Here is a 13166-nt window from a genome sequence, read left to right as displayed (position 1 = left end):
GGTATTTTAAGACGACACCGGGAAGGCTCCTATCAGGTGCCATACTAACAAAGGTGATCAATTCCAGGCTGTCAAATTATGAGCAATCACCTCTCTGTATCAGCTTCAGCTCAACTTGGTCAAGGATGGGTGCCACCAGCCACGGTGACGGAGGACGAAACAAGATTGGCCATATTTAGCAGAAATGTGTCTAATCGTGGGGGTTGGTCTCAAGCCTTGCCGGCAAATGCATTATAAGTAGGGGTGGCCATGCGAGGCACTTGATTAGTTCTAAAGTGCTGGGGGAGACAAGCCACATGTGCGGCTCCTCTGGAATCATGTTTTCATGAAATGCAAATATTCAACGCTACTCTGATAAAAACCATAAAGACCTCAATCATCAACCAAGAAGAGACTATCAAAACTACCAAAGCCAGCACCAATGCCTCCTTCCGCATGAGCTCGATTCTTCGTTCTGACCAACCAACCTGCGTTTCCATTGTACATGATGTCCAAATTGTTTGCTTGCCGGGTAGCCCGCCATATGCAAGTACCGTAAACTCCGAGTTCATTAATGATGCTCTCAGTTGCGGGCTCACCGTTCCTTAGAATAACGTTCCTCAGACAAGGCGGCTTGATCAGCCGCATGAGAATATAGGACCTCCACTGGGATTCTGGCAGCGTATTGAGGTAGGCCGGAATGGCTTCACCGTAGATGTTATGGCCGCCACACTCCCGCTGTGGTTTTAAGACATATCCACAGGCCGATTTGGGGTCGAGGGCAAGTTGGCGGCCCTTCTGTCCATCAGCTGTCTGCGCACCAAGTGGATACATTTCCATAAAAGTCTCCTTCAGGCGGAGCGAAGAGGCGTCGGAAACAAAACGCTTAAGGTTCGAGTCTTTTGCTAAGAGTTGCTGGACTTTCTTGGTGCAAGCAATTTGGGTGAGGATCGACGGGCATTTGATGGCAAAGGACCGTTCAAGATGTCGACGTGCCTCCCACTCTATAGCAGAGGTGTAGTCCTCTGCATCGTGGCCACCGCGGAAGAAAACAACGGAGATCTCAATGGTCTCTGCTTCCGGATTTGGCGTGTACAGAAGGTGACGAGAGTCCGTGACCGTAGTCTTATCCAGTACAGATGACAAAGGCAGACTATAGATTGGGACCGCCGGATCTTGAGACCACAGAAAATACTGGATCCGTCGGTGTTCGTAGATATTCCACTCAACAGGTTGAGCGATGAGCAAAATGCCAATTTTAGTGGCACAGCCGCTCTTCGGGTCCCCATAAATTGTGTGTGCTGCGAGCAGACCAGCGCAAAGCCCTTTAAGTGAAGGATTTGGCGGGAAAGATGACTGATCAGCATTGAGACCTTGACTGGGTTGTGACATTCCAATATTGTACAAGTGACTAAATCCTGAGTTAGCCACAGATTCCGGGGGCAGGGAATGACAATTCAGTATTACCTATGAAGTTCCGCTATACTATGAGCACTGCCTCCAAATGAACTGATTCCATTGAACTCCACTTGTTTGATAGTCAATGGGCGACTATTCTCTAGCTGGTCTGTAGACAGAAGATAGTCGGACCGAGCCAGAGTGATAGTTGTATCCTTCCCCGATCCATCAGTTTGTGCACTCATACGTACCGGTCCTGGAGGGGGTCGTGCCTGGACATAGCCCTCGCTCTTCACAGCGAGATGAACACTCCAAAGCTTCTTGATGAACTCGTCGCTGTCTGCGAACCTAGAATATGGAAAGGGTGAGTACTGCTCCATCAAAACACGGTTCTAAGCTCGGAAAATGTCGTACTCATCTTGAATAACAGCAGAAAGCCAGTCTTCGTCCGCAGCGACAGCCGCATATAGCTTGTTGAACTCTGGCTGAATTTCTATGGCGTCGTGGAAGCAAGTGCGCGGGAACAAGCTGGGGAAAAGAGTAACAGGGATGAGAGATAGGGAGGAAGGAACGCGAATTGTAGGTTGGGTCTTGTCGGTCCCTGATTTGCGGGGGGCAAAAAACCCGTGTGCGATCAACCAATCAGTCACAGTATTGATAAGTTGTTCTTGTTGATCGGCAGCAAGATCCGGAGGATAAGGAAGCAATTTAAGGTCTGCCATTGTATGATCCTGTGAAGAAGAAAGACTGGTTTAACCATTCAGATCTGTAATGTGCCTAGAGCATGACATCGAGCGTGGTTGTGTTTAACAGCAGGAAGGAGTTTACGTCACATGAACGGGGAAGCCTTGGAAAGTCTGTGGGTTTTAGTAATAATCTAGCTCCTGGGCTTAGCCAAAATGGGCAGTAATATCTTGTGTCACATAAGTCTGCCTCGTCTTACCTCCGCTTTCAGTATTCAGGGCTCGCTCGCCTGTACTTGATACTACGCTGCCGTGCTAGAGTCTACGTAGCCTTAGCCCTACCCAAGACTTCACTCAAACCTGTGTCATGCCTTTTAGCTAAGTAGCAGCTTCATTCATATCGTTTCACATGTATTATTCTGAGCTCTCGACAGAAATCTAGTTCTCGATAAAGAATCACAGTAATTACAAAGTTTGTTGGATATTAAAAAGGCACATGGAAAAAGATTTCTACCAGACCGAAGGATACATCAATCAAAACAAGACGCAATCACTCGCCTTCCTACACTATAGGCTTTGCATACCATAGAGGAGTCAGCACTGTTTCCTCGCAGATCGACTAGCCACCCCTCCAAGCCGCGTTGTTCTCTCATTGCTATCTGCTGTAAAGCATCTTGAAGCGATGGCGATACTACCGGGACCATCGCTAGATGCAACTCCGCAAAGGCGCAACTGAGACCCACTAATACATCAGCATATCCCTCAGGCCGCACAGCTAAAGTGACCATCTCGCGTGCAAATGCAGCGTCAGGATCCCGCAGTACTGCATCAACGAGCTCTGGTTTTTGCAGTCCCGCTTTATCCACCCAGTCTAGACCAATGTCTACCAAATCCACCCGATCGGTACGTAAGGCTTCGTCTAAGCCGGCAACGCCTCCAGTCTCATTGCCAAATCCGTGTTGAGCCCTGAGCACCCGGAGTATAGCGCAGCTGCGGGTGTTTGCCACTTTGGAAGGTATAGTGACAAAGTTCTCCAAAAGGCCGAGACCCGCGAACCAGAGTGGGAGCATTTTGCTCAGGTTCGGGCTTTGCTTAGCCATCATGCTGTCGATATTTGTGTTGAAGGGGAATATGCTGTCGTTGGACTCACGCAGACTTTGCTCAATAAGCGGCGTCTTGCGGTAGAACGCATTGATCCAGCATTGGTTGTCCGTCCTCGGATCATATGCCACTTCGTCAGCGCATAACCCCGTGAAACTCCAGTAACTCTCGCCGTGCTTCCAAGGCAGTGCGTCTATCCACTGCTTTATTACTATAACTTCGAGGTCCGTGAAGGAACCGAACATTTTACCGCCCCAACTGATCTCTTTGACCAGTTTGCTATCCGCGCTACGACCCTTCCGCACTAGACTACCGGTGTTGTTAAGTGCCTGAAGAAATCGGCTCTGCCACGTACGCTCACGAAGACGTTCTTCGTCCAGCCAGTGGTTGATAGAGTGGCCGCCGACCCTGACACGGCTCCCGCAATGTATCTTCTGCGCTGCTCGGGCTTTACCAGTTACGACCTGGATTACCGCTTCTTCGCACGGATTCAAACCTGTTGCCAGGAACCGTCGGGTCTCACTTACTTCTGTGTTCAGGTGCTGGGAAAGCAGGTAGCCGGCTCGCACTCGGTTCCAAGCAAGTTGGAGTTCTTTCGTACCCGATTCTCGTTGAATAAATTCAAGATACCTAGCCACGGTCTCCAGTGCAATAGCTGAGTGCCCCGAATGAGGATTGTCAATTGATACATGTAATAAGAAGTATAACGGGCTATAGCCAAGCTCCTCAAGCTCGCGGGAGGTGATGAGCGTTTCGAAGGCAACGCTCTCGAAGTGTAAGTTGAACCCTAGGATCTCCGGCAGGAATTTATCGGGTAATATAGAGAGAAGCTGCTGAGCTACCGCGGCTTTCCACACGTGGATGTCGGAAATACACTGGTCGATAAAGAGCGGTGAGTGAGGCTCGAGGAATACCCCGCTAGTTTCGTGAACGAGCTCGCTGTAGATGCGGACATGGTTCTTGCGGAGATCACCATCTCCAAGTTCTTCCGAAAGTATCTGCCATGCATTCTGCGTTACTGATCGCAGAGCAAGGGGAGTAGAGATTTTACCGATATGCGCCAGCCACGCTCCGTCGACAAGCTTTAAAGGTGCGAGACGTCTAATAGAATTGGAGGCATCTTTGCGGTCCACGAACAACTTGCGGTTGCCTCCAGCCTGCCGTCTCAAATTGTACTTCTCCCACCTACACATGCAGGCATCATATTCCACTTGCAGAAATTGCTCGAGCCTCTGTCGCGAGTAGGTTTCGATATCCAAGATTCCACCACCTTTTCGTTGTACTTCGTGGTCTATAGCTTCCGACATCATAGCCCACAATTTCGGTGCGACAGTAGGCAATATACTGTCGTAGAAGTGTTCCAGGTTATGCAGTTTGAAGTACAGCTCCTTGAGCATGTTCAGTTCGGAGGCGGCTTGTTCTGATCCATGCTGTCTAGCCTTTGTTTTATTTTTGTTTAGTCCCTCGCTTCTCCGAAGTGACTTGGATCGATAATTAGGCAATGAAGCTTTGGAGTTAAAGCGCTTACAAGCGTATAGGATGCACGCCGCAGCAATTAAAGAGGTACACCAAAGCCAAAAAGAATACATTATGGCTTGAAGAAGAACCAGGGACATGGAGTGAGGAGCAGTTGCAGACTCAAGCAATCAACACATGCAGGACTATTTGAGGCCTACTCGCCCAGTACGGGGCTCTGCCAAAGGAAGGCTCGCAAAATGCTAGCTCGCCCGCTGTGAGATGGAGCCTCGGGAATCCATATGCCCCGCTCCACCCACGCACGAGTCGGAAAGGAAAGCAAAGTTGTGGTAGCCCAATCACGCGTCCATCGAGTGCCACGATTTGGTGTGAGGCTTCCTCCAGGAACATTCAATGTATTGCATCCCCATCTGCGTTGCAACCAAGTGTGGTATGACATTGCTTATCCCAGATTCCCAGCCCTAAAGAGCGGGCATTGGTTAACCATGCCCGAAAAACAAACAATGGGATGAAGGGCTGGTTGCGTGATGTCAAGGCCGCAGCAGCACTTCGCCCAATTGAGCGAAACTGGCAACTCGGGGAACAAACCTCCCATTTGTCAAACCTGCTACTCCACGGGTTCCTTATCAGATGCACACACCTCATAGGTTTACAATGCATGGCTTTTTACTCGCATAAAAAAGCCCTAGAGCTCTGCTGAATTAACTCCGGGTGGGTTTATGATTGGGTCGATTTGAATTCGAGGAGAGTTCTCTCCGAGAACGTCGGGGAGTATCCACTAGAATGATACACTAGAAAACGTGCAAGGCTATTCACCCACCTGGCAAGGAAACTTGATGTCACTGATAAGCAAAGCAAGACTAAGCCTGGATATTATATGGACACATCGCAAAGCCTAACCCCCACGCAAAAGCCACAACTGAAGTAGTCGCAGCACACCCTGTAGTTTCTCCCGAACTGGAAGGCTCCGTCATCTTCAATGGCACGGTCGACCAGCTTGAAGGAAAGTTGCAAGATAAACTAGGTGATAGGGGGCCAAGAGAGATCGAGAAGAGGTCGTGAGAGTTCTCGAGGTCCTTGAGACTGAAGATACACTTGTATCATCCACAAAACTTGTTTGGCTGTCCAAGGCAATGATTGTCAAACGCGCCCAATCATCTCACATAGGCTAATCGGCAAGTTCAACTCGAAACCAGATCCGCTCTTGTATTTATATCGAGAAATGGCCAAAATAGCACATTAAACCCCGAGACACGCAGCTACCGTTATATCTCTCCACCCGATCAAACACTTCACAATACTAAACGTTTACTTTATGTGTCAAAATAGCTATTCATATTTACAACCAAACGCTACTACATACCAAGATATCTTTTATTACATGAAATATCTTGGGTCAGAAAAGGTCCATATATTGAAGTGTTTGCGTTGTGGATAAAACAAGCGAGATTGCCCCTGACAACCTTGCGCAATATCAATATGCTTTTAGACAAGCATCGCCCTTCTAACCGCCTTACGACAGCTTTCTCATTTTCACTCCAAATTCCGCGTTGGCGTAATTGTGTTTTGTGGCTTCGCTTCCTCCTTCCGCAAAATTGGTTTCTCACTGCAGCCCCCTTCGATCGATTTTGCCTTCGCAATACCTAGTTCTCATTATACTCTATTATCCTGCCTCCCAAAACAAAAAAATGGGGCCAAGAGTAGTAGCAACTGTCTACCCGCAGATAGCAGTGAAACAGCGTGATAAAGTGCTTTGTTGACATCCCCAGTTCCACTCCACTCGCGTTCTCCCGCGAACAGTTGCTCATAGAACTTCTTGGTGAGAAACTGACAAGTCTCATCTTCGGTCTCCCATAGCATTCCAATAACATGTGTAAAGCCAGCCAGCTGAAAATGGCTTGCAATGTGGATACCTTCATCACCTAGATGCGGATCCCTGAAGTAGGCGGTGGGGCAGGCAGAAAGATGCAAACTGGGCCGAGGCCGCCTTCGATCGGCTCAACGGCTAGACACGTATCCTTGAGATTCAGGTGTGACTTAGACGGGTTGAGCGCGTCTGAAATCCATGACAGGCAAACTGTACAATGTCATGATTGGGAAGTGGATCCAGGACTTCTGTGCTGGTAGTTGAGCTCAGAGTAGTTGTGTGTATGGAGACGCAAGTCGTTAGATTTTAAATGCTCTTGTTCTCGTCCCCTACTGAATGGAGCGGCATATCCCTGACAACACCCTCCATTGGCATAAGGAGAAACCTTGAATCTGGTCTTGGTTGAGGTATTGGAGATGGCTGGAGAGAGCTATTATTAGGGACCGGAGGGTGTTTATGGTTGTTGGGATGGAGGCCCTGTTTGATGCTACCTTGAGCGATCACCTCGTCGCCTCTCGCATCATCGCGGGGGGATCACCGCACCAGTCGTGACTCCTGGCGCGGGTTTACTGGATGTTGGGGGAGGGGACAGTCATCAGGTGGGATTGAGTTAGCGAGTAGCCTTTTTGCAGTAGGGGAGCAGGAATTCTCGTGGCTTTCGAGCCGGAAGTTGGAGAACGCGACGTTGGAGAGGGGTAATCGGTGGAAAGTTTATTGGCTAAGGACTGTGGATACAGTTGATGAGGATGATGTTGTTCAAGCCGATCTTCATGGGATCTTTGACGTCTCGGACGTTGGCGAGTATTGTGAAATGATAGAGGTTACTGAGGATCAAGGTGAGCAACAGTTGGAATCGGCTTATTTCACGGTAGGAGATGAATGAATTGCTAGACTAGTGCCCTTTGACTTTGGGAATTTGTTCCAATATCTTGCTGTATTGTATTGGAGATTATAGGAACAATGATGTACAAACATACGTAAGTATTACTCAGACAAATCCCCTAATCCCCCTCAACCCCCCACTCTTCTTTTCTTTCTTCGGATCCGCAACTGGACTCTGAGGGGATGGAGCCTCTTTCTCCTTCCCTTTACTGTCCCTTTTCTCCTTTGGGAGTTTGCCGATATTTTGTGGACCACCTGTTTGGATTAGCCTCGCTCCTGATACAAATTCAAATAATTTAAAGAGGAAGAATGGAGCTCACCACGACCATAAATCCTCACCTCACTCCCCGGCACAATCTTCTTCTTTCCCCCCTCCTCCCCTCCCTCCAAATTCCCGATACTCGCACTCGGACCCGGATTAAATGGCAGCGGCGCATGGAAGTGTCCTCCATATCCGGCACCCAAACTCGCCAATGCACCACCGCCCATTCCACCAGTTCCAACCCTCGCAATGCCTTCGACCGGACTTACAGGACTGCGCGAACCGCCTTCAGGACTTACGGCTCCAGAGGTAGAGCTTGTATCTATTCTCACGGCCTCAGATGTAGAGTTCGTGTCTATTCTTACGGCCCCAGAGGTAGAGCTCGTGTCTATTCTTACAGGCCTGGGTGGCAAGGGAATGTTCGGCGGGCTGGTAGTAGGAGCTTCGTACACGTAGGTCTCTGGATCGGAAGTTTTGTGTGCTGCTCTTCTGCGATACCTCTGCTCCGGCCGCTGCGGCGGTCTCGGTTCCTGCATGGTCATAGTCCTCGGCTCCTGTGGGCTCGGCGGACTAGGACTTATCCTCCCTTCTACCCCTTGTCCAAAGCCACTACCACACAACAACGGCTCATCAGGAATCGTGTACTCTTTCTGCTCTAACCTCTCCCTAACATCCGTATACGCGCACTGCAAATTGCTGTATCTACGCAACAGTCGCTCATGCTGCCGCTTCAGCTCTGCGATCTTCTTCCTGCTGCTCTCGAGCACGGAATCCAGCATTTCTTGCGAGAGCGTAGTTTTTTGCACGTAGGCTTCCTCCTTGTCCTCTTTGGCTTTCTCCTCTCGCTCGTGGAGCTCTTGCTCGAAAGCTTGCTTAGAGCGAGCGAGCTGTTGATCACGGGCTCGGAGCTCCATCTCAAGGAGGGTGACCCGCTTGAATGCTTCTGCTGCAGCGTCTTCTTGACGCAATACGTCGAGGTCACGGGCTTCGTATTTGCGGATACGGAGCGTGAGGTTCTCGACTTCATTCCGGAGGCGTTCCAACTCGTCGAGGGAAGCTTCTACGGACATTGTCTTTTGTCTCGCTGCCAACTCCCTGCTCTCGGACGTCACGACGAGCTGTTTGAGCTTCTCTGCTTTATCGACCGCAATCTCAAGATCCTTCTTCAGATCTGCCTTCTCCAGCAGCCACTTCTTTTGTTCCTCGCGGAGCACACGAAGTTTGGCAGAGAGGTCGGCTTCCCACTTCCTAGAATGTGCCTTGCTTTTCTCACTCTCCTTCTTCATCTGTAGGTTTGCCCGTTTTGCTTCGTCTAACTTACTCCTCAGACCACGGTTCGCGTTGAGCAGATTCTGCGTCTCAGCTTCCACGCGCGCTTCTTTGATTTGATTGCGGCGCAGCTGGCCGATGTGCGAGAGATGCTGTTGTTTGAGGTAGCGCTCGAAGTTTAGGTCGTTCCGAAGAAGTTGGATCTCGCGATGGAGGTAGGCAACTTTGAGATTCGGGTCGTTGGTGGTTGGTCTCAGTGAGGGAGAGCGTTGGGGACCAAGCGAATCGAGATAGGCCGCTACGTGATGGGGGTCATGCGGGGAGTTGGATAATGCGAGCGAGGCAACTGATTCGTTGGTTAGAGATTGATAGAGACTGCCCCTGATTGATTTTTGAGTGTTAAGCATATCCGAGAGCTGATTATTGCTTGGAGAAGCGGTCATCGTCGGTAGTATTGTGGGACTATCATGGCGATCAGATGGTTGAAGGGATGGAGAATCAGCGATGGATGGCATTGACTGAGAAGTCTGTGAATATTTGCGGTGTAAGCTTGAATGGCGGATTTCAGTAGGTGAAGCGACTGCAGTGGACGTTGTGTTTCTCCAGCTGGTATGGCGAGATTGATACGGCGTCACGGTTTCTTCATCCAATAGGGGCTGCTCAGGAACATCCGAATCCACTGCAACTTTCTTTGCCAGTGCCTTGGATCTATGAACAAGTCCCTGAGCATCCTCACCGGGGACGAAAAGAGCCATGCATTCCGCAACCACATCCGCTGCTTCACTCTTCTGCCATCGATTATTGTCGGTGAGTTCTGACTCAATCGTGAGCAGGAAGAAGTTTGGGTGCAGCAGATGCAGTCTTCTGAAAGGCTCAGATCTCTGTCGAATCTCGGTAGGTTCAATATCCAGATCATCTGCTCCAGGAAAGTTGGCATGCCGGAGATATCTCTGAGGTTTGCGGATATAGCTCATGAAGTTGATAGGATAGAGGCCGTATAAAAACGTGAAATAGTGTAGCAACTCTGGCACTTGCTCGTCTTCAGATTCGAGTAAATAGGAGAGCTTGTCCCAAGATTCATCTTGCTCCGGTAGAGAAATCTCTTTTTCACTCTTCTCGTCATCATCAGCACGAGGTCGAGGTTCGGCAGCTTTGCGTTCTCGATACCAGAACAGCATTCTGCTATAAATGTTGAAAAGGGCAGGGAGATGCTGCGCTGCAGCACTTGGCATGTGAGGGAGGAACATAACCAAAGCCGTCATAGCCAGCGATATAACCCTTGTTGAAGTGTCTCGTTGTAGACATTTGAGGAGGTTATTGAAGAGAGGCGTTTGTAGGAGCTGATGTAGATGTGGAGGCTGCTGCTGAATGAACTCGCAGAGCAGAGACAAGGTCAATATTCTGCTATCCTTCTTCACGAAGAACGTGTCCAACGTAGTCAAGAAGTCCTAGGGTAATGTCAACACCAGCATTCACTCGATGTAATTACCCCTCACCTTTGGTCTTCTCTTCCCAAACGCAATGAGAATGAATTTAATCTGCTCCACTACAAATTTGGCATGGTCGTCGAACTGATCCAAAGTAGCCTTACTCTGCGCAAGCCATGTAGCGAACAACGTCTCCGCCAGAGTATTACTCGTAGCCTTAGCCTCTAGTGTCTTTGCATCGTCCTCATCTTCATCATAAACCAAGATTGCAAGCAGAAGATCCTTTGCCACGACGGCCAGCCCCTTCTCGGCCCCAATGTTGTTCAGTACCGGAACTGAAAGCTTGTCCCACCATGAGAGCAATCTGCCAGATCCGCTTATGTTCGGCTTCAGAGGGAGGAGGATGGCGAGGAAGGGAGCAAGCCGCGACGGCACGTCTCGTATGCAAGACTGGTAGACGGAAAGAAGCTCATCTTGCAGTCTATGGGACTCAGGTTCATCTGGATCGGGGTGCTTGTCGAGGTAGGCATTAATCACTCGCTGGATATCGTCTGGGAGGGGGACTCTGAGCTTCGCAGCGTGGGAGGAGATTGCTTTGGAGAGGTCTTTGGAGGATCTGCAGAGTGGTCAGCCTTATCCACAGGGTCCAATATTGTTTGGTGATCTGCGGACACTGACCCTGATGACATCGTTGGGCGCTTGAGGGGAAGCGGGCATTGAGCTTGAAGACGAAGCCCCGTCACGAGGAGGGGATGGGGGACGCAGCTTCATTCGTCGAGATTCAGAGTTGGTCGTTCATGAAGGGGAGGCCATCCAAGCACCGACAGGGAATACGGTCTCCTCGCAGTGAGCAAATCGTGTGAGGCAGGACGCGAATGGGGTCTAGACAATGAATGAATCCTCTGTCCTCAAGATCAGGACCTCGACCGGTTAATTTGACATGAGCCAACGATAAGGATTTCTTATCGCCGAAACAAGCACTACTTCCAGTCACAAATGACATCTTTCTTGATGACAGAAACCCATCTCACACTCGAAACTCGAAACTCGAAAATCATCTCAGAATGCGATCAAGCTTCAAGTGTGCCATACATCAAAGCTGGGGTGCCTCAAAAGAGCAGCACCAGTGCCATTCATTGACCCTCTTCGCTGAGACGAGGTCTCACACCATAACCAAGCACTCTCAAATAAAGTCCCTAGAGCGCCAGTCCCATTCCCATCATCCAAACTTCTTGCCGTTCGATGTTTTCTACTTCGGAGGTTGGATTTGTTCTCATTTTCTCAAGTTAAAGCGTCATGGCTGTGTTGGTGTCGGGGCAGACTGTTACGATCGGAGGTGGATGGGGTATGTTTTAAGTTCGATTTCATCGGGATTCAGGGAGCTGGGGAGGAGGTTAGATGGTGCATTGGTACTTGCCAGCGCGTGTTGGATTTGTATCCTCATCCTGTGAAATCGCTCCAGAGCCAACACGGTCACATTTCACAGTTGATTGTGCGATGAAAGGAGCGAAGAATGTTTCACATTCATGCCACAGGATTTCCTCATCTCAAGTCAAGTCATCAGTGAGCGAGTCAAGCTCAAGCTACCTTCCGATTCCATCCATGCAAACAAGCTAAATCTTCACAGTTTCTCTCCAATCCTGCCATCATGTAGTCAAACCAAATGCTCGTCAAACCAGGTCACAGCTTGCAAAAACGCCTGCTCCTTGCTAAACTTCTCGATCTTCTTGCTCGTATCACACCTAATACTGAAACCATGGCTCACACCACTATACAAGTTAATCTGGTACGGCTGCTTAGTCTCAATGAGGATCGTTTCGGACTTGTGGCGTTTTTCGGCCGGAAAGATCTGATCTGTCTCTGCGGCAGCAATCGAGAGAGGTCCAGAGATGGCAGCGAGCTCGGATTCCTCCACGAAAGAAGGGTGAGCAACGTAACCGACATCGATGCCCTTTCCCTTTGGCATGAAACGAATAGTGTATTTGGCTCCCTATTCAACACATTGGCCACTTGTTGGACGAAGGTAAGAAAGGGAAGGAAAGTGGATTGACGTACAAAGCAATACCCAACACTCCCAATCTTCTTGAACCCCTGCTCCTTCAACCAAGCAATGCTCTTCTCGACAATCGGATCCACATACTCGTACGTATGTGGATTATTCCCGCCCGTTCCCTTGGCCAACCACTCCATCAGATTGAAACCAGCCGGTCGATTGAGCTTCAATGCATCGCCGTTAAACAGATCTGGGATGATGGTGTAGTATCCGTTGACAGCGAGTTGGTCGGCCATCAATTGCGAGTTCTGCCAGATGCCGATTACGTCGGGGAGATAGAGGATTGCGGTGCCTTTGTGGATGTTCTTACCGGTGGGCTCCGCGACGTAGGCTTCGATGCTCCCGATTTTAATGGATTTGCCGGTTGGTTCACCTCTGTTTTCCTTGTCAAGCAATCCCATTTTTGAAGCAGCGGTGCAATTGTAAAGACAAAAGTGGAGGAGGGGCACCAGGAGAGGCAAGGAGGGGCACTTACTCGTGCTTGACACCAACAGTGCAGCATTGGGCTGGCGGATTAGAAGCCATCGTGCATCAATTACTCGTAGTATCTTTTTCGAGATTGCTTTTCAAGAAGCGAAGTCAATTGGTCTGGATCTATCTTGTTTTGAAAGGGGGAAGAAGAGTTTGTTGTGTTTGAGAAGGTTGTTCAACAGCAGCGGGGCAAGTGGGGTGGGTTGCGAGTATTTGTAAGGAAACTTGTAAGGAACCGAGGTGACGTTTGGGAGTCGCAGCCTTGCACAAGGCTGCTCCTGCCACGCAGGTGTGCAGG

The 13166-nt window shown here is 49.6% G+C and overlaps 4 protein-coding genes across 4 annotated transcripts; all 4 read right to left on the bottom strand.

Moving 5' to 3' along the window:
- Positions 1-324: 324 nt before the first annotated feature.
- K444DRAFT_656064 (glutathione synthase) lies at positions 325-2172 on the bottom strand. The gene is made up of 4 exons (XM_024886055.1): positions 1792-2172; positions 1650-1725; positions 1447-1592; positions 325-1390 (listed from the first exon to the last, which is right to left on the bottom strand). Exons 1-4 carry the CDS (start codon positions 2097-2099, stop codon positions 373-375), a joined length of 1548 nt encoding a protein of 515 aa, XP_024730196.1. The 5' UTR covers positions 2100-2172; the 3' UTR covers positions 325-372.
- Positions 2173-2590: 418 nt separating this feature from the next.
- On the bottom strand, positions 2591-4558 carry K444DRAFT_599686 (uncharacterized protein; the record flags this gene model as incomplete). Its single annotated transcript, XM_024878585.1, has 1 exon — positions 2591-4558. The coding sequence occupies one exon, from the start codon at positions 4556-4558 to the stop codon at positions 2591-2593; it is 1968 nt and encodes a 655-aa protein (XP_024730195.1).
- Positions 4559-7492: 2934 nt separating this feature from the next.
- Positions 7493-11033, bottom strand: K444DRAFT_635520 (uncharacterized protein; the record flags this gene model as incomplete). The annotated part of the gene is made up of 4 exons (XM_024883873.1): positions 7493-7641; positions 7707-10365; positions 10414-10960; positions 11023-11033. The coding sequence occupies 4 exons, from the start codon at positions 11031-11033 to the stop codon at positions 7493-7495; spliced, it is 3366 nt and encodes a 1121-aa protein (XP_024730194.1).
- Positions 11034-11998: 965 nt separating this feature from the next.
- K444DRAFT_541870 (alpha/beta-hydrolase) lies at positions 11999-12922 on the bottom strand (the record flags this gene model as incomplete). Its single annotated transcript, XM_024875833.1, has 3 exons — positions 11999-12334; positions 12400-12772; positions 12873-12922. 3 exons carry the CDS (start codon positions 12920-12922, stop codon positions 11999-12001), a joined length of 759 nt encoding a protein of 252 aa, XP_024730193.1.
- Between the last annotated feature and the right edge of the window lie 244 nt (positions 12923-13166).

The sequence above is a fragment of the Hyaloscypha bicolor genome (assembly GCF_002865645.1).
Source record: "Hyaloscypha bicolor E unplaced genomic scaffold K444scaffold_157, whole genome shotgun sequence".
Classification (NCBI taxonomy): Eukaryota; Fungi; Ascomycota; class Leotiomycetes; order Helotiales; family Hyaloscyphaceae; genus Hyaloscypha; species Hyaloscypha bicolor.
This window is presented reverse-complemented; position numbering and strand designations above follow the sequence as displayed.

Excerpts from the sequence above, each read along its gene's own strand:
- K444DRAFT_656064 (XM_024886055.1), bottom strand. The coding sequence starts at position 2,099 with ATGGCAGACCTTAAATTGCTTCCTTATCCTCCGGATCTTGCTGCCGAT. Across the intron at positions 1,593-1,649 it reads AGAGCGAGGGCTATGTCCAG|GATACAACTATCACTCTGGC; the intron begins GCACGACCCCCT and ends GGATCGGGGAAG. Across the intron at positions 1,391-1,446 it reads AGTATAGCGGAACTTCATAG|TCACTTGTACAATATTGGAA; the intron begins GTAATACTGAAT and ends CTCAGGATTTAG.